Genomic DNA, 17,715 nt, shown 5'->3' with positions numbered 1-17,715 from the left:
GGTGGTAATGTGTGTGTGGGGGGGGTGCTACCCAGTGCCTGAGGGCCTTGATTAGCTGGAAATATGGGTAGGAAAGGCCTCTGAAGACACACACACACCAATTTTCTTTGAAGCCAAAAGAAGCACCATGAAGCCCAGCCTAATCACAATGATAGGCAGTGAACTGTTTCTTAAGGAAACTTCACTGCATCCCTGCAATTGCCTGAGTGGCCCCTTATCATTCCAGTGGATTCCAGGGCAGCTTGTTTGCTTCTCCACTAGCAGCTGAAGCTAGGGGGCTCCACCCCATGTACCAGTTCCTCCAACCTGTGATGGGCATCACAGCTTCTAGAGCTGTCTCTGCAACCTACTAGTGCCCTCCAATTGGTTTTGGACTGTGGCGTGCTAGTTGGTTGTAGTCCAAAACAGCTGGAAGGCACCAGGTTGGAGAAACGGCTGTGTCAGGGGAAGGCAGTTTCTCTCGGGCTCCATCCATCGCCACCAGTTTTGAAAAAAGGGTGTAGTGAATGCAGTCAGGCTTTGGGGTTTGCCAATAGCTTTTGCCAGAGGCATCTGTTATTTAAAGGGTTTTTCCCTTGCCTAGTATTAGATTTTGATTATGGACCATTTTAGTGGGGTGCTTTTAAAACTATTTTGTTTTCTTTTTATCCTGCCCTCCATTGTGGAACTGAAGGTGGTGCACATTTATTTATAAAATACATTCATCCTACAATTGCATTAGAAAAAAAACCAAAGCAGTGTACAACACATACACACACACACAAAATCACATAAAAAGTGTGATTGCAGATCATCAACCAGCTGTTAGAGGTGTTTTTCTTAATTTTCAGCATAAGCCTGGCAGCATAAAAAAAACACGTTTGAAGGCTATTCGGAAGGCGCACCTCCTGAATCTCTTGGAAGAGCATTCCAGAGGCCCCGGGCCAATGACACTAAAGGCTTGGTTTTGTGTCAATGTCAAATGAATCTCACCAATTTGGGGGATGACAAGTGAAGCGTTACCTGGGACCTTTTCCTTTTGCAGGGGCCTTGATCTTCTATGAAGGCCTGTGCAGGACTCAAATGAAATAAACACAGTCTGTGCAGCAACCACCATTCATTTCAGGGCTCATGGCCTCCCTTTTCAGGCCCCTGCAGTTGGTGGCGGTGGTGCAACAGGAAGGAGCCAAGTACTTGTGGCAGGTGTGCGTGTGCAGGACTTCTGGTCTCCACCTACACAAAAATCCCTTGCGCTGTGGTTAAACCACTGAGCCTAGGGCTTGCTGATCAGAAGGTCGGCGGTTCGAATCCCTGTGACGGGGTGAGCTCCTGTTGCTTGGTCCCAGCTCCTGCCAACCTAGCAGTTCGAAAGCACGTCAAAATGCAAGTAGATAAATAGGAACCGCTACAGCGGGAAGGTAAACGGCGTTTCCATGTGCTGTTCTGGTTTGCCAGAAGCGGCTTTGTCATGCTGGCCACATGACCTGGAAGCTATACGCCGGCTCCCTCGGCCAATAATGCGAGATGAGCGCGCAACCCCAGAGTCGGACACGACTGGACCTAATGGTCAGGGGTCCCTTTACGGTACCTTTACCTTTTACATTGCATTATAGCTGTAAAAAGGTTCAGATGGGAGGTGCGCTTGCAAAATGGTTGTGGTCCCAGGAGAAAGCTGGGTGGAGTTATAAGACCAACAGTGCCCCCTTGTGGCGCATTTGCCCCTTTATTTACAGATCATAGTTGACGCTTGGATCTAGCTGTCGCTTGGATCTAGCCTTATACTCATGGGCGTAGCCAGGATTTTTGTTAGGCAGCCAAAGATTTCTTTTAGGAGCTTTTTTAAAGGAGATCCCGCCACCTCAAGTAGTCGTTGCGATTTTTTGGGAGGTGGAAAGTCACGGGTTAAAAAGACGACATTACGGGAAGCAAGCTTCCGTATGGCGAGGGGGAAGGCAGGCATCTGCTAGGGGGTAGTAATTGAGAACTTTCAATACTTTTTGTGGATCTGCCTGCCCCCCTCCCTTGGCTATGCCCATGCTTACAGCCTTGCTTTCCCTTAATGCTAAAGATTCGGGGGGTTGCCGTGGAGAAACGATGTGCACTTGCACAATGGCACCCTTTACCATTAATGCCTGCGCTACACTCCCCCCCACCCCGGCCCCAATGGTGGGTCTCTGCAGCGCGACTGAGACGCACCCCCGCTGCCTTCCCGCCGCCTCTTGCAACTTTCCGCCCAGCCGCGTTGTTTGGCAACGGGCACGACTCCCCACCAATAGGAGCGCTCCGGCCGCCCAGCGTTCCATGGTTGCCTGGCAACCCTGGCCGGGGACGTTCCACGGTTGCAGAGGCGGCTCCACGCTGGGGCGCAGCGGAGGGATGTTCGGCGCGGCCTCGGGGCCACGGGTGAGTCGTGATCGCCCGGCTGGGGAGTGATGCGGAGCCCCGAGCTGCCGTGAGTGACCCTCGGACGGAGCCCGGAGCTTCCACCCGGCCCACACTTCCTCCCAAGGAGGAGCCCCGCAGGCAGAAACTTTTATTCAACTCCATCGCGCAGGAGGAAAGAGCGAGACTTCCGCCCCATCGCCCCCATAAAGTTGAAAACTCTAGTTCGTTTGGGAGCCCGGTTTATACTTTTGCACAGACGTAGTCAGATGCCATTTGACGGGGCTTTGCAATAAGAGCATCGGATGAGCTCTGCAGCTGGATCATGGCACCAGCATCCTGTTCTCACAGGGACTGCCCACATGCCTCCTGGAAGAGGGGCCGAGGACAACAGCATTCTCCCCACTTGTGATCGGCAGCAACTTCATTTCCTAGGATTCTTTGGCAGGCTGCTTAAAGCAGCACGATACGGGGCCTTGTTTTAAACACCTGACTTTACTGGTAATTTTAATGTCTTATTTCATGTAGAGGTGTTAATGATTAAGCAGTACATTAATCCTGATCAATAAAATAAAAATAAACAAATCTGTCCCCCCAGCGCCTGGATGTTGGGTTGCTTTGTAGCGCCAAGGGAGCCTCATTGCCCCTGTGGGCCCAGATTCATTGCCTTTTGTCCCCTTCCTAGGAGTGATAAAAATGGCTTCCGTTCCTGAGAGACCAGGACCTTGGTTGAAGGATCATTGTGATTACCTGCTAGATTCTATTGATGCTCAACTCAGCCAACTCCAGGTAAGTAGGTAGGGAAGGGATGGGCTTTTCTGGAGTTGTTTGTTGGGCAATGCTGGGTTTACTGAAAGATACCCTGGATTATAAAGGGAGACTTTTCCAAGGTGAGACCTATTATCCATGGCAGTCCCGGTGCTGTCCTGCTGATTCCTGCACTTAGCTCAGTGGGTAGAGCATCCGCTTTGCATGCAGAAGGTCCCAGCTTCAATCCCTGGCTTCTCCAAGTAGGACTGAGAGTGTCCCTTTGCCTGAAATCCTGGAAGAGCTGCTGCCAGTCAGTGTAGACAGCATTGAGCTAGATGGACCAGCTGGTCTGACTCCATATAAGACCGCCTTCTGTGATAGGCGAGGGGCCATTGCTCAGTGGCAGAGCATCTGCTTTGCATGCAGAAGGTCTCAGGTTCAATCCCTGGCTGGGAATAACCCTGGTCTGAAACCCTGGAGAGCTGCTGCCAGTCAGTGCAGACAATACTCAACAAGATGGGCCAGTGGTCTCACACAGTATAAGGCATCTTCTTGCATCGCTCCCTATCCAAGACCAACAAAATAAATGTGTTTTTCCTCTCCACCCCTATGTTCAGGAACCCAGCGGAATAATCAAGGGCAGCAATGACAGTGGGAAGGCTTCTCTCAAGAAAACTGGGGGCACTAATGCCACGGCAGGTAAGACCTACCCTCTCCGCAGGCTGACCTTTAACCATGTCCTAAGCCTCTTTTCCTCAGTCTTCCCTTCTGCAAACTGGGCACAATTTACTTATTGGTCTGTATGTCTTAGATGTAAGACTTAAGCCATGGAGAGACCTGGTCACAAATCCCCATTCAGTGATGAAGGCCAGCTTCCTTTCAGTCTAGTCTACCTGGCAGGGTTGGTTTGAGGATAAAATAGGAAAACCTTGTGATTCACCAAGTTCAGCTCTTGGGAGGAAGGGTGTGGGGTGGGAGGGCAGTGTATATGTAAGTAGTCTGGCCTGTGTAGGACATTCAAATTTGGAAAATAACCCATTGAAACGCTAAAATAATCTGCATTGGAGGGAGGAGAAAACCCCCATCACGTTGAATTTTTTTGCTGCCAGGCCAGACAACAATTATGGTAGCCTGGATCGGTGCCTTCTTCTGCCTCCCTGCTGCAAAGAGTTTCTGCATCAGACAGAGTTTCATTTTACCGATGAAGATAATCATACCCTTTGAATGAAGCATTGTGCATCAATAAACGGACGTTTCATTTCTGGTCCTGAATCTGTGGGGTTTTTGGTCACTGGCTGTGCTCTGCTCCTTCACCTGCTGGGCAAATCTGAACCCTGGTTAGATGGCCAAATAAACAAGCTCCATTCACTTCGTGGCCCTGGCAAGATCTTCTACCGGAGTAGAAACTTGCCTCCTTGCTGGGAGAGATTTCGCAGGTATGAATTCTGATCCAGGCGGAAGCTCACTGCTCTCTCTCCATTTGCTTTCTCCTCCGTGCAGATCTGGGCGGATGCTCTGGGGTCAGGGACAGAGAGCCCTCTCCGGGGGAAGACCCGTCCTCTTGGGAAGAGGATTGTGCCTGGTGGCCTGTGTGTTTCCTCGACTTGGGGGCCGCCCTAGGAGACAGGAGCAGATCGGACTCTGTTTGCACGGAAGACTTTGCGGCCAAGTTTAACGAGGTCCTGGTGGATCCCCTGCCCGGCTCTAAAGAGGAGAGCAGCGCCTTGGCTCTTGACTCGGGGCCTCTAAAACGCGCTGCTCGAAATCCGGTTAATACTTCTTCGCCTTTTGCGGACTGCGAAGCGGCCTCGGATTCTCTCTCGGTAGATTCAGCAAGAAAGCGAGGAATCGCCCAGTTGCCTAAGGGAGGGTCTGAGGAGGAATGGGACCAGGAGAAGGATTTGGCCGGCAGATCGAGAGATGCTCCACTGTTGTGTATTCCGTGCAGAATTAAGAGCGCAGAGTCTCTAGGAGAGCAGGTCTCATGGCTTAGTCGGAAGTGGTCCATGGATGAGACATGGAAGAGGGTTTTTCAGCTCAGGCCTCTGAGTTCTGGGGAGGGGTCTCTGGGCTCGGAGATCTCTCCACGAAGCATCTTCCTGGGGCCACAGCAGGAGCAAAGGGGTTCAGAGGACTCCTTTGAGTGGGTTCAGGATGCTCACGAAAATACAGAGAGCCCGTTGCTCCTTGAAGACTTGAGGCCTTCTCAGCTGCTCCCAGCGTTTAACGTAACAACTGTTTTGGATGGTGGGTCCCCATCTGTAGGGACAGCGGGATGCGGTCACCCCGAGGAGCGGTCCAGCTGCTCAAGGGGTTCGTTGGATGTGGCCTGCCCGTGCACCATCAGAGCATCTTTGGTACCCTCTAATGAAGAGGATGGAGGTAGATCAAAAACCCTTTTGTGTCTTTATCCACAGGGAGCCTGGGGCTCTGGTAAAACGCAGAGGCTGGCTCTGTCCGGGATCGGCATGGACAGTGGTGCCACTCGGGCTCCTGTGTATTCCCATAAGTCTCCAGGCTCAGCCAGTGGGATGCAGAAAGGAAAGGATGCCCATTGCACAGATGGGCATAATGAGGCTCTGGAATCAAAGGAGTGTGAGTTGGAGCAGGATCGTTCCCTTGCATCATTTAGGTTAGGGTTGGGGAGCCTGTGTCCCTCCAGATATTGTAGGACTCCAAATCCCATCAGACCCAGCAGCTAGAATGGTCAGGAATGATGGGAGTTGTAGTCCAACAATACCCGCATGGCCTCAGCCGTGATTTGTGTGTGTGTGTGTTTTAAGGGTTCTGCCATTTTTATAACAACTCTGGTTGTTATAACAAATCAGGTCACTCTGCCTTTTAACTAATGAGGGGAAACTGAGGCTGAAAGTGTTGGGTGACATGAGCAGCACCACAGAGTGTCTGTGGCAGACGAGGGAATCGAACTCAGGTCCGGCTGCGATAAGAGCCAACATTTTCATGCTCTTTGTGTGCCCAAGATTTGTGGTTCCAAGGATGATTTGATAAGCTAGCTGCTGTTTTACGGCCAATCCACATTAGCAATTTACCGTGTTTCCCCTTTTTTAAGACGTAGTCATAATATAAGCCATGGCAGGGTTTTTATGCATTCGCGAAATATAAGACATACCCCGAAAATAAGCCGTACCTTGTTGCTTCCCTTTGGAGCCTCAGAGAGGCTTGAGACCAGATGGGAGGGGGCCCGAGGCAGAGCAGCAGCGGGGCGACTGGCGGCGGCGGTGGGAGCCACACTGCCAGAACGTTGTGGGCCGCATGGCCCGAAGCAGAGCGGCGGCGGGAGGCAGAGCGGCGGCAGAAGCCCTGCTGCTGGAACATTGTGGGCCGCATGGCCCGAGGCAGAGCGGCAGCAGGGCGACTGACGGCGGCGGGAGCTGCAGCAGAGCGGCGGCGGGAGGCAGAGCGGCAGCAGAAGCTGTGCTGCCAGAACATTGTGGGCCGCATGGCTGAGGCAGAGCGGCAGCGGGGCGACTGACGGCGGCGGGAGCTGTGCCGCCGGAACATTATGGGCCGCACGGCCCGAAGCAGAGCAGCGGCGGGAGGCAGAGCGGCGGCAGAAGCCCCGCCGCCAGAACATTGTGTGCGGCATGGCCTGAGGCAAAGCAGTGGCTGGAGGCCTGCTAGCCCTCCCACATGATTCCGGAGGCTTTTCTGCAGCGTAGGTGACGGCCCACTGTTTCTCTGGGCCGTCAGGCTGCAATTTCACCGAGCCCCACCAAGCCTAGACGGCGGCGGCATTGGCAGTTCTTTAGGAACTCGCAGATCTGGATCTCGCAGTGCTTTAGGAACTCGCAGAACCAGATTGGGCAAAACCTGGCACGCAGCGCAGGCGCGGGATGAGGGACACGATCCAGCCTAGGCAGCCCTAGCGACGGCGAGGGGGGAGTTGCGAGCCTGCCGCTGGATGAAGCAGCCCCACCCCACCCCCTGCAGTGTCTCTGGAGCCAGATCCCTCGGCAGGATCACTTCCCGCCCCCACTGCTTAAGAGGAGCTGCCGGTGGAGCGCAGGGAGCCTGGAGGGGTGGCGAGGAGGGCAACCTGTCCGTCTGCCCGCATCCCTCTCTTAACTGCTGTACAGTAACTTGGCAAAGAGGTTTCCCACCTCATCGTCCCTGCAGGCAGGCAGCCACGTTAGAGGGGAGAAGGGCAAGGGGGAGGGAGTTCATTAATGTTTCGAGAGTCAGCTCAGGAAGGGGACAAAGGGAAGGCTTTAAAAGCGTCGCGAACGGGGAGATATTCCCAATGCAACGGCTTGAGTATCTCCTCTTTTACATTGCAATCTGCGTCAGCTTTTGCAACAGATAGGGCTGCAGCGCCGGCGCCCAGAGCAGATCTATCCATAGACAGTTCTTGCTTCACAAAACCCAAGTCTTGTGGCACCGTTAAAAAAAAAAAAGACACCCCCTGAAAATAAGACACCGTGTGTTTTTTTGAGGAAAAAAAGTTATAAGACGGTGTCTTTAAAAAGGGGAAACACGGTATGTCTGTACTCTGCTGATGCAATAATCCAGAACGGGTTTGGGGTTGTTTTTTCTGCAGGAGAGAGAAGGTGTGAGAATGCATGCCTAAACTTTAGTTTGAGAGTGGATTGGCAAAGTGACATTGTCATCTGGCTCCACTGGTGGTTTGAGGGAAAGAATCTGCTGTATTGATCTTGAATCTTCTGTTCACAACCTTCTGTTGTGATGTTTATATTCCACCATTCCTGCAAGCAGCTCTCAAGCTGGCGTAGATGGCTCTATGTCCTCCATTTTATCCTCGCAACAACCCTGTAGAGTAGGCTGAGGCACAGTGACTAGCCCAAAGTCACCCAGTGGACTTTGTGGCTGTTTGAGGGTTATTGAACCTGGGTCTCCCAGGGCCTCATCCGACACCCTAGCCCAGGAGTGCAGGCTCCACAGCCCTCCACATCTGGCTGGACTGCGTTTGCCATTCCTCTGACTGTTATCCATACCAGCTAGAGCTGATGGGAGCTGGGAGCTCAGCAGCACCCAGAAGCCCCCAGGACCCTCACTCATGCTCTGACCACTGCACTGTACTACTCTGGGTAAATTAATCCTCTGAAAAGAGAGAGAGAGAGAGCATTTCTTAGGACTCTCATAGCCAGGCCACTTTGAAACTTCTCTGACGCGTTCCTTTCGGTCCTCTCTTTAGGTGGCAGTTTGGGGGCTCAGCACCATGAGCCCCATTCTGGGCTGAGCAAGGGCTGGATAGAGCCCTTTCAGGGCAAATGTGGGGCAGGTGAGGTTACCTGGAGCCAGGAAGGGCTGTTTCAGTATTTGCATTAGCGGAAAATGCTGGATTTGGGGCTGGGGGATACAAGGTGGTGCTTTCCCTCTCCCCGTTGTGTCTGAAAACCTGGGACCAAGTGCTTTTCTTGTCTTCTGAACAGCCACCGGCCTCAGTGTCGAGAAGAGCCTCTTGCCGCCGCAGCGGGATTTGCTGAGGTAAATATATTGATGAGCCTTGGGCTATTGAGATTGTTTGTTGTTGTTTAGTCGTTTAGTCGTGTCTGACTCTTCGTGACCCCATGGACCATAGCACGCCAGGCACTCCTGTCTTGCACTGCCTCCCGCAGTTTGGTCAAACTCATGTTCGTAGCTTCGAGAACACTGTCCAACCATCTTGTCCTCTGTCGTCCCCTTCTCCTAGTGCCCTCAATCTTTCCCAACATCAGGGTCTTTTCCAAGGATTCTTCTCTTCTCATGAGGTGGCCAAAGTATTGGAGCCTCAGCTTCACGATCTGTCCTTCCAGGGAGCACTCAGGGCTGATTTCCTCAAGAATGGATAGGTTTGATCTTCTTGCAGTCCATGGCACTCTCAAGAGTCTCAAGAAGGGCTATTGAGATAAAGGTGGCCAAATATGTCCATTTTAGGGTCTTTCTCAGTTTCTCGTTTTTCCAGCCTCGAGTTCAGTTCTTCCCATTTCCACATCTTGTGAAACTGAACTTTCACTTTGTTAAATCGTTTCTTCTGGAGACCAAGGCACTAGCCCTCATGGTGGCGAAAGCCTACGGACGATGCCTGCTGGGATCGCAAAAGGTGGGGAGGTGGCTGGATAAGTTGCTGGCAGCTGGGGGCAGGAGGACTTCAGTATCCCTGCTCCTCCCGCAAACTAGCGAAACCTTAATAAATTACGCAAATGTGTGCCCAATTTGCATGATTCACGCAGGTCACAGAACCCGCCTTTTCTCAATGCAGGAATTTAAACGGTGTGCGTAAATAAAACACGGAGCAAAGAAGCCTTACCTATATAACCTTTCAGGCAGTAGGAAATAAAGTGGCGTTTATTAAGCATCCTTGCAGTGCATGCTGGCCAGGAGTGTGTGTCCATCTTACCTGCTGGGCCCAAATCCTCCCACCTGGGGTTCTGAGCTCTGGATAAATCACACAACAAATGTTGTGGCCCTTAATTCTGCTTTCACTCTCTGGTGTGCTTTCTGGGGCAAGGCAGGAAGGTGACCACAGTGCTCCTTGCTCTTCTGTGGCCTTTCAGGTCCCCCGGTTGCAGTGATGGAGGCAGCAAAGAGGAAGATGAGGAGTTTGCCGGGTTATGTGGGGCCAGCGAGTCATGGACGTGGGATCCGAGCAGAGGATCAGAACCTGGTCGGAAGAGAGCTGAGCTAGGAGGCTACAGAAACTTTGAGGTAACTCCTGGTAGATGCAGAACATCACAGAGGTGGAAGGGGCTCTCTACTGAGGTATGTGCAGCTGGGAAGGGAGAGGTGTGACGAAAAACTTGGTTTTGCTGGACAGATTGGAACAATAAGTGTTTCTTTTTTCTTTCTTTCCCTGCCAGCATATGGTTAATGAACAGCAGCCTCTGATTGGCCGTGGTCCCAGGAGGGAGACCATAAAAGGAGAGGATTTGAGGAGAGACAGTGAGTTAAGGGGTTAGGAGTTAAGAGAGTAAGAGGGTTGGAATTGAGGGAGACAGGTTAGGAGACAGGTTGAGGTATAAAGAGTGAATAATAATAATAATAATAATAATAATAATAATAATAATAATAATTTATTTATACCCCGCCCATCTGGCTGGGCTTTCCCAGCCACTCTGGGTGGCTTCCAACAGAATATTAAAATACAATAATCTATTAAACATTAAAAGCTTCCCTAAACAGGGCTGCCTTCAGATGTCTTCTAAAAGTCTGGTACAGTGGTGCCTCGCTTAACGAATGCCCTGCTTAACGAAATTTCCGCTTAACGAAAGGATTTTTCGAGCAGAGGTTGCCTCGCTAGACAAATTCGTTTTATGAAAAATTCATCTAGCGAATCGCGGTTTCCCATAGGAATGCATTGAAATCCAATTAATGCGTTCCTATGGGCAAAAAATTTTTTTTTAAAAAAATTCAATTCATTCCTATGGGATTCGCTAGACGAATTTTTCGTTATAAGAAAAGACCCGTGGAACAAATTAAATTCGTCTAGCGAGGCACCACTGTAGTTGTTTTTTCTCTTCGACATCTGATGGGAGGGCGTTCCACAGGGCGGGTGCCACTACCGAGAAGGCCCTCTGCCTGGTTCCCTGTAACTTGGCTTCTCGCAGCGAGGGAACCGCCAGAAGGCCCTCGGAACTGGACCTCAGTGTCTGGGCAGAACGATGGGGGTGGAGACGCTCCTTCAGGTATACTGGGTATACTGAGAGAAAGAGTTGGTTCTGGACAAACAACTTCTGCTCTGAGCGTATTGTGAAGGACAGAGTGTGGTGTCCTGTAGAAGGAATAGACCAGAATTTTACTGGGAGGCAGAGGTTGAGCCAGGAAAAGTAGGAACTGGAAAGGAACAGCCTACTTGGGACTCAAATCTAGTCTGGAGGGGAGAGATTCTTCTAAGGAAAAGAAGAAACTCCCAAGCTCAGAGAGAGGGTGTGGAGAGCCCTTTCGTCTATTACTTAAAGTACCTCAGGAGCAGGATTGTTAAACAGGGTGGATAACTGAAAGAACATATCAACGTATAAAGGAACCAAACCTATAACGCAAAACAACTGAGGACGAATCTCACTGTATTCCTGAAGTAACCTAAGTTTAATCCATTTGTGTTATATACTATCTTGCCTTAAATAAATCTTTATTGTTTATTTAAAGAAAACCTGTCTGAGACTCCAACTTACTAGTTATCCCCTCACAAAGGTCCACTGCAGGATACTCTGGGCTAGAATTCTAAGAGGGAAGGAAAAGAAACCTTCGGGTAAAGGGTTGTTCAGTAAGGTGAGGGCAATTTATCTGAGTGCGAGCGGGCCCAACGACGTGAGGGGAAAAAGTGTTGACGCGCCCATCCCAAGAGGTGGGTCTGCTCTGGGCTACGGTGGACGACGGGGATCGCTCGTCCTGAGCGACCCAATTGCTGCGAGGAGGCGGCAAGGGAGTGCGGGCAAAGCACCTTCTCTAAAAAATCCAAAAGGAAAATTCGGGTTCCGAAGGGTCCAGTGTGTCGGAGAATGCTCTCTAGGTGCCCCCAAAGCCCCAGAGGGAGTCGTGGGAGCTCTGAGATTGAGCGTAGACATAAGTCATGATCGAGACCTCACAGCAAATTGACTCAAGAGCCGCCGTTAAAGCAGCGACTTCTCTATAAGTAAAAGGAATTTGGACAAGGTAAAAAAAAAATCTAAAAATATTGAATAAGAATATATTAATTGGATCCACGCCAGGGAGGTAAAGAGGAGGAGGTTCCCCCTCCTCCACCGCCAGAAGCAGGTATCGATCTGCATGGAATAAAATCTGCAGGGTCTAAGAGAATAATAAATAAAATTCCCGCTAATGATTTTTCTTTTTAAGCAGTCCGGTGGATGAATCGAATTAACATTGTGATTTGAGCCAATACTGGATGCATAAGTTTAAGACTTTATAGTTCTTTTCCGGCAAGCTTGCCAAACTGCAAATGAGTTTTAGACATTGGGGTGGTAAGAGAAGACGTGAACTTTGTGGATTGTCGATCTTAATACTTTAAGGAACATATTAATTTCCTTTGGCCCTTTTTATGAACTAAAAAGAGACAGACACCGTATGTATGGATTTAAAATTTAATTATTAAATCGGGACTAGCTTGGAAATATTTTTAGAGCACGTCATAAATGTGCAGTTAAATATTTTATTATTGTTGTTGTTAATATTATTTGGGTCCGATAGAGACCAGAAAGAATTTGAAGGTGGGGTAATAACCCCACCCCGAACCTTGTGCATGTAATTTGGATTTATTGGTGGGCTTTTTGAAGAAGCAGAAGAAAAGGGAAAGGGAGACTTGGTACAAAAAGATCTTCCAAGAAGTACAAGTTGGAGGTAAGAGAGACCAATACTGAGCCAAGAGAAGATTAAAGAAGATATTGAAGCAGTGAAATTGCTTCATGAACAGGCTCTGGATGAGACAGTGGTTTTGGAATTAAATAAAGACTTGGTTCTTCGACTGAGAGGCGTTCCAGAGGATGTGACGTTGGAATTAAGTGAAAAAATAATAAAAGAATTTGCGAACCTGATTGAGTTGAAAGAAGAATTTTTTAGCATGGCAGTGGATAAAATTTCCCACATAAAATCTAGATATGCTAAGCAAAAAAAACTGCCGGGCAACTGTTTGGTGTGTTTTTTAATTTGAAGAGAGTTAAGGATACAGATACACCACCAGAAAAACATCCAGATTGATGAGCAGAAAAAAATAATTTTGAAAGATATCCCGATGAAATTGTTACAGAAAACAGTAAATTATAAATATTTGACGGGTGCACTGAGATATAACAAAATTCCTTATCGCTGAGAATATCCTGAAGGAGTATATTTTACACATAAAGGAAGAAAATAGGGACGCAGGTGGCGCTGTGGTCTTGCCAATCAGAAGGTTGGTGGTTCGAATCCCCGTGACAGGGTGAGTTCCTGTTGCTCTGTCCCAGCTCCTGCCAACCTAGCAGTTTGAAAGCACGCCAGTACAAGTGGATAAATAGGTATATGCTTTAGATATGCTTTAAATCTATACAGTCAGTGCCAAACATCAAGATAGGAACATGAGAAGAGCCTGCTGGATGAGGCCAATGGCCTGTCTAATCCAGCATCCTGTTCTTACAGGGACGCGGATGGTGCTGCGGTCTAAACCACTGAGCCTCTTTGGGCTTGCCGAATGGAAGGTAAGCGGTTCGAATCCCTACGATGGGGGTGAGCTCCCATTGCTCTGTCCCAGCTCCTGCCAACCTAGCAGTTTGAAAGCACGCCAGTACAAGTGGATAAATAGGTACTGCTGTGGCGGAAAGGTAAACGGCGTTTCCGTGCGCTCTGGTTTCCGTCATGGTGTCCCGTTGTGCTAGAAGCGGTTTAGTCATGCTGGCCACATGACCCAGAAAAGCTGTCTGTGGACAAATGCCGTCTCCCTCGGCCTGAAAGCGAGATGAGCGCCACACCCCATAGTCACCTTGGACTGGACTTAACCATCCAGGGGTCCTTTACCTTTGCCTAAAGGAAGAAAATAAAGATGTTGGGATCCCAATGAAGCAGACCAATTCTGGAGAAAATAATGGAAAATAATTAGCAGGAGAAAGGGCGTTTGGTTTGGAAGAAGAAGAATCAACAAAGGTTGAGACGAGAGACAAATAAATAAAGAAAAAGATGGCATTGAAAATCTTAACTTGGAATGTAAATGGACTTAATAATAAAACCCAATGGAACAAGATTGAACATGTGGTAAAAAAAATTAAATTTTGAAGTGATTCGCCTCCAGGAAATACATGTTGCGAAGAAACACAGAAGGGTTTTGATTAATAAAACATTGGGAAAGGACTTTGTAGCCTCTGGTGTAATAAAGAAGAGAGGAGTGGTAATGTATTTAAACCCAAACTGGATCCAAAGCAACTATTTGAAGACGAGCTAGGAAGAATATTGATAATTCAGAAAACATCACAAGGAGAAAAAAAATATTGCTAATAGGTGTGATGATAAAAATCAGTTTAAGGAACTGCAGAAAGAGGAGGAAGGAAGTCAAGTTTTGAAATGTTAAAATGACTGGAGGGCGCTGAGTTGGGTAAGACTGCAAAGTACGGACGAAGTACGGATGAAGGTGTGATCAAAAGAAACCCAACATTTAGGGCGGGACTTATGGGTTTGCTTGCTTTTTGTAGGACAGGCAAACTGGCTTAAAAACAATAATGATAAAAAAAGCCTTTGTCCAACAGGAGTTGGAATTGGAAGAAGAAAAATTGTCGCAGAAAAGGGCCCAGATCCGTGAAGCTGACATGTCCCTGCAGAGCGTCCTCCAGCAGAAAAAGGTACAGGGCCAAAACTTTAGTGGGAGGGAGTCCCACAGGCAAAGGACATGGTCTAACCACTGCACAGCCTGCTCTAAACTACCCATGACCTGGAGGTTGGACGGCAGAGGAGCGAAACCCACGACTTTCCTCCTCTTTCTAGCATGTCGCCCTGGAGCTGGAGACTTTTCGGGAGGCCCTGGAGAAGAGCCAGAGGGAGGCGAAGAAACTGCAACTGCACATGGAAGAGAAGCGGAGCCAAGCGGATCAAGCCAGGTATGTGGGGCAGGGGTGGCTAGGGCAGGGCTATAGCTAATGAGGTTTGGGGTCGGGTCTAGCTGGGGTCTCAGACCCGGGTGAAGCCTCTAGAGGGGCGCCACTGAGGCTCCCAGCTTGCCAGGTAGGGAGGGGGCTTCCTCCAAGTACGGGCCCAGAGTCCAGCTGCTGACTCCAGAGTCCAGCTGCTGAGCACTGGAGGGGTGCTGATCTGCAAGTGGAAGCAGGAAAACCTGGAAAGCGATCCTCCTTCCCCTTTCCCCCCTTTCTGTTTTTGGAACTGTGTGCGAAAGAGAAATCCTGGAGAAGGTTGCTCTCCGAGCAAAAGTTGAGGACGTGAAGTTTTGTTGCTTTCATGTTTTGCTTCCTTCAAAGAAGATAGGGGGCGGCAAAGGGGGAGAAATAAACAGCACCCTGGAAAACAGGGTGGGAAGTCGATAAAAATCAAAAGAAAAGCTTATTATGTATTGGAGTGTACACGTGAAACTTTTGAAATTTAATAGAAGATAACTTGCGGGGGGGGAGTGGGGAACCATTGACTCCCCCCCAAAACCTCAGTGATCACGTAGAGGTGTAAGGAGTCAAGAGTCAATAAGGGACCACGAGGGTCATCCAGGCTCTGCAATGCAGGAATCTTCTCCTTGTTTCAGTTGTTATGGTTATCCTTGCCATTATTAATTTCCTGTGTCGGGTCTTGAAGTGGTTTCACAATCAAAGCCCTATATGAGACAGTTGCATCTGTTAAAATAGAGCCAGTGTGGTGTAGTGGTTAAGAGCGGTGGACTCGTAATCTGGTGAACCGGGTTCGCTTCCCCGCTCCTCCACATGCAGCTGCTGGGTGACCTTGGGCTAGTCACACTTCTCTGAAGTCTCTCAGCCCCACTCACCTCACAGAGTGTTTGTGGTGGGGGAGGAAGGGAAAGGAGAATGTTAGCCGCTTTGGGAGTCCTAAAGAAGAAATCATTAGAAAGGTACTTCAGAATGCTGAGCCCTCTTCTGTTGCTGACCTGAGGCCACAAGGTCCTTCTCCCTCCCCACCTCTCCTTCCCACCCCTGGCATTTCCCCCACCTGACCTGCTGCTCTCTGTGACTCAGGGCTGATCTGTTGCTGCTGGAGTACAAGCGGGAAGCCTGCTTGAGGGACTTGCTGGCGCTGGGGCAGGAGCTGAGCATGCTGAGGAGCCAGCATGGGGCTGCCCAGGCAGATGTGAGTAGCAAGGCTTGCAAAGCCTCTTCCATCGGCATCAAGCAAAGACACAATTCAAGTATTCGGACTGCTCCTTGTGGGAATCTCTTTAGCGAGGGTTGGGAAGCTTTCTTCCAGCCTGAGGGCCGTGCTTCTTCAAGGGCAGCTTTCTGGAGGGGGCCTGGTGCCAAGGGGCGGGGCCAAAGGCAAAACCGGGCGGGGCCTTGGCTGTGCCCATACCTGTTCTGCAGTGTGTGGCAGTCGAGCCATGCAGATGTTTCTGTGCACGCCATTCTTAATGCAAGCAAACAAGAGCATCGTTGGTACACTTGCCTGTTTACTGTACGGCTTTTTCAGCAGGGAGTGTTTTCCATCTTCTTCTTCTTTGGCGATCACTCGTAGCCGAGTAAGATTGTCTTCCATAAACATGGTTTTAACAGGGAGTCCGTAAGTGGAATAATAATAATAATAATAATAATAATAATTTATTATTTATACCCCGCCCATCTGGCCGGGTTCCCCCAGCCACTCTGGGCGGCTTCCAACAAAACAGAAATTCTAAAATACAGAAATCCATCAAACATTAAAATACAGAAATCCATTAAACATTGGAAGGCAATTCTGGATCCACACGCCCTTCCACAGTGGAGACATAGATTTCCTGATCACGGTGAGGGTTTGCCAAGCATGCCTTCCTCTTAGCACATTTCTCCCTTTCGTCCTGAGTTTGAGCGTCTTCAAAGCCCATGACACCTTTGGTAAAGGCTGTTCTCCACTTGGAGTGCTCGCAGGCCAGTTTTCCCCAGTCGTCGGTGTTATACTACATTTTTAAAGATTTGCCTTGAGAGAATCTTTGAATCTCTTTTGTTGGCCACCAGCATTTTTAAGATCGGAATAGAGTACAGTGGTACCTCTACTTACGAATAACTCTACTTACGAATGTTTCTACTGTACTTATGAATGGAGCTCCGTCCGCCATCTTGGATGCGGTTTAGATAGGATTTTTTTCTACTTACGAATTTTTAGATAGGGTTGCTTCTACTTACGATTTTTTTCTATGGGATTCGACTTACAATTTTTTTTTGACTTACAAATGTGCGTTCGGAACGCATTAAATTCGTAAGTAGAGGTACCACTGTAGTTGCTTCAGAAGATGATAATCAGGCATCCGCAAAACATGACCAGTCCAACGAAGTTGATGTTGCTTCAACATTGGGGGGTGTGGGTTGTCCCATAAGTCCAGTTTCACCAGTGAGAAAGCCACCACAAGCCTGCAACGTCCAGCCAGGCTGTGGGTAAGCCTAGCCAGTTTGTGGACCTGAATACCCTTAGCAGGCAACGGGCCTCTTGAACTCTTGCTGTCTCCTCCAACAGGTGTCTCGGTTAGCCACTGAGAGGGCGGAGCTGAAGTTGCAGGTGAGCCAACTGGAAGGCAAGCTGTCTTCTTTGAAGCATCAGCTGAATTCCTCTACAGTAGAGCTTGCCTCTGTGAAGGAAACCCCAGGGCAAGGAGCAGAACCACTGCAGGAGGTAGGAACGCTTGGCAGGCTCTGGGCTCATGCCATTGGACCTTGGCAGCCATCTTTAAGGCCCAGTCACCGGGGTTGCTAAGCTAGGGTTGCCATACGTCTGGAATTTCCCAGGCATATTCAAAATACTGCAGTCGGAAGCAGTATTTCCAGGCGGAAACCCTCAAAATGTCCGGGAAATCTGGACCTATGGCAACCTATGTCGGACATGTCGTTTTGGGCGTTTTCCCTTAAAAATAGCCCAAAACAATATGGTTGCAACCTGATTTTTTTAAAAAAAAATAAATTGTAATAAATTAAAGTAATTTGTTTTTATTTGTAATAATTTGGAAAACTAATAAAAACAAATTGAAGGAAAAATAGCTCAAACTGAGCT

General features: G+C 49.1%; 1 protein-coding gene across 1 annotated transcript; it reads left to right on the top strand.

Annotated features, from left to right (window-relative positions):
• Nucleotides 1-1,110: 1,110 nt before the first annotated feature.
• LOC132591376 (uncharacterized) lies at nt 1,111-17,592 on the top strand. Its single transcript, XM_060269824.1, has 11 exons — nt 1,111-1,182; nt 2,256-2,382; nt 3,047-3,150; nt 3,729-3,810; nt 4,612-5,493; nt 8,523-8,577; nt 9,627-9,777; nt 14,277-14,369; nt 14,512-14,624; nt 15,720-15,831; nt 17,185-17,592. Exons 1-11 carry the CDS (start codon nt 1,111-1,113, stop codon nt 17,419-17,421), a joined length of 2,028 nt encoding a protein of 675 aa, XP_060125807.1. The 3' UTR covers nt 17,422-17,592.
• Nucleotides 17,593-17,715: the final 123 nt, after the last annotated feature.

Source organism: Zootoca vivipara, chromosome 17 (genome assembly GCF_963506605.1).
Source record: "Zootoca vivipara chromosome 17, rZooViv1.1, whole genome shotgun sequence".
In the NCBI taxonomy this organism is placed as follows: Eukaryota; Metazoa; Chordata; class Lepidosauria; order Squamata; family Lacertidae; genus Zootoca; species Zootoca vivipara.
This window is presented reverse-complemented; position numbering and strand designations above follow the sequence as displayed.

Coding starts and splice junctions, on each gene's coding strand:
- LOC132591376 (XM_060269824.1), top strand. CDS start 1,111: ATGGCCTCCCTTTTCAGGCCCCTGCAGTTGGTGGCGGTGGTGCAACAG. Junction 1,183..2,255: donor GAGCCAAGTACTTGTGGCAG/GTGTGCGTGTGC, acceptor CCCCACCAATAG/GAGCGCTCCGGCCGCCCAGC. Junction 14,625..15,719: donor AGCCAAGCGGATCAAGCCAG/GTATGTGGGGCA, acceptor TCTGTGACTCAG/GGCTGATCTGTTGCTGCTGG.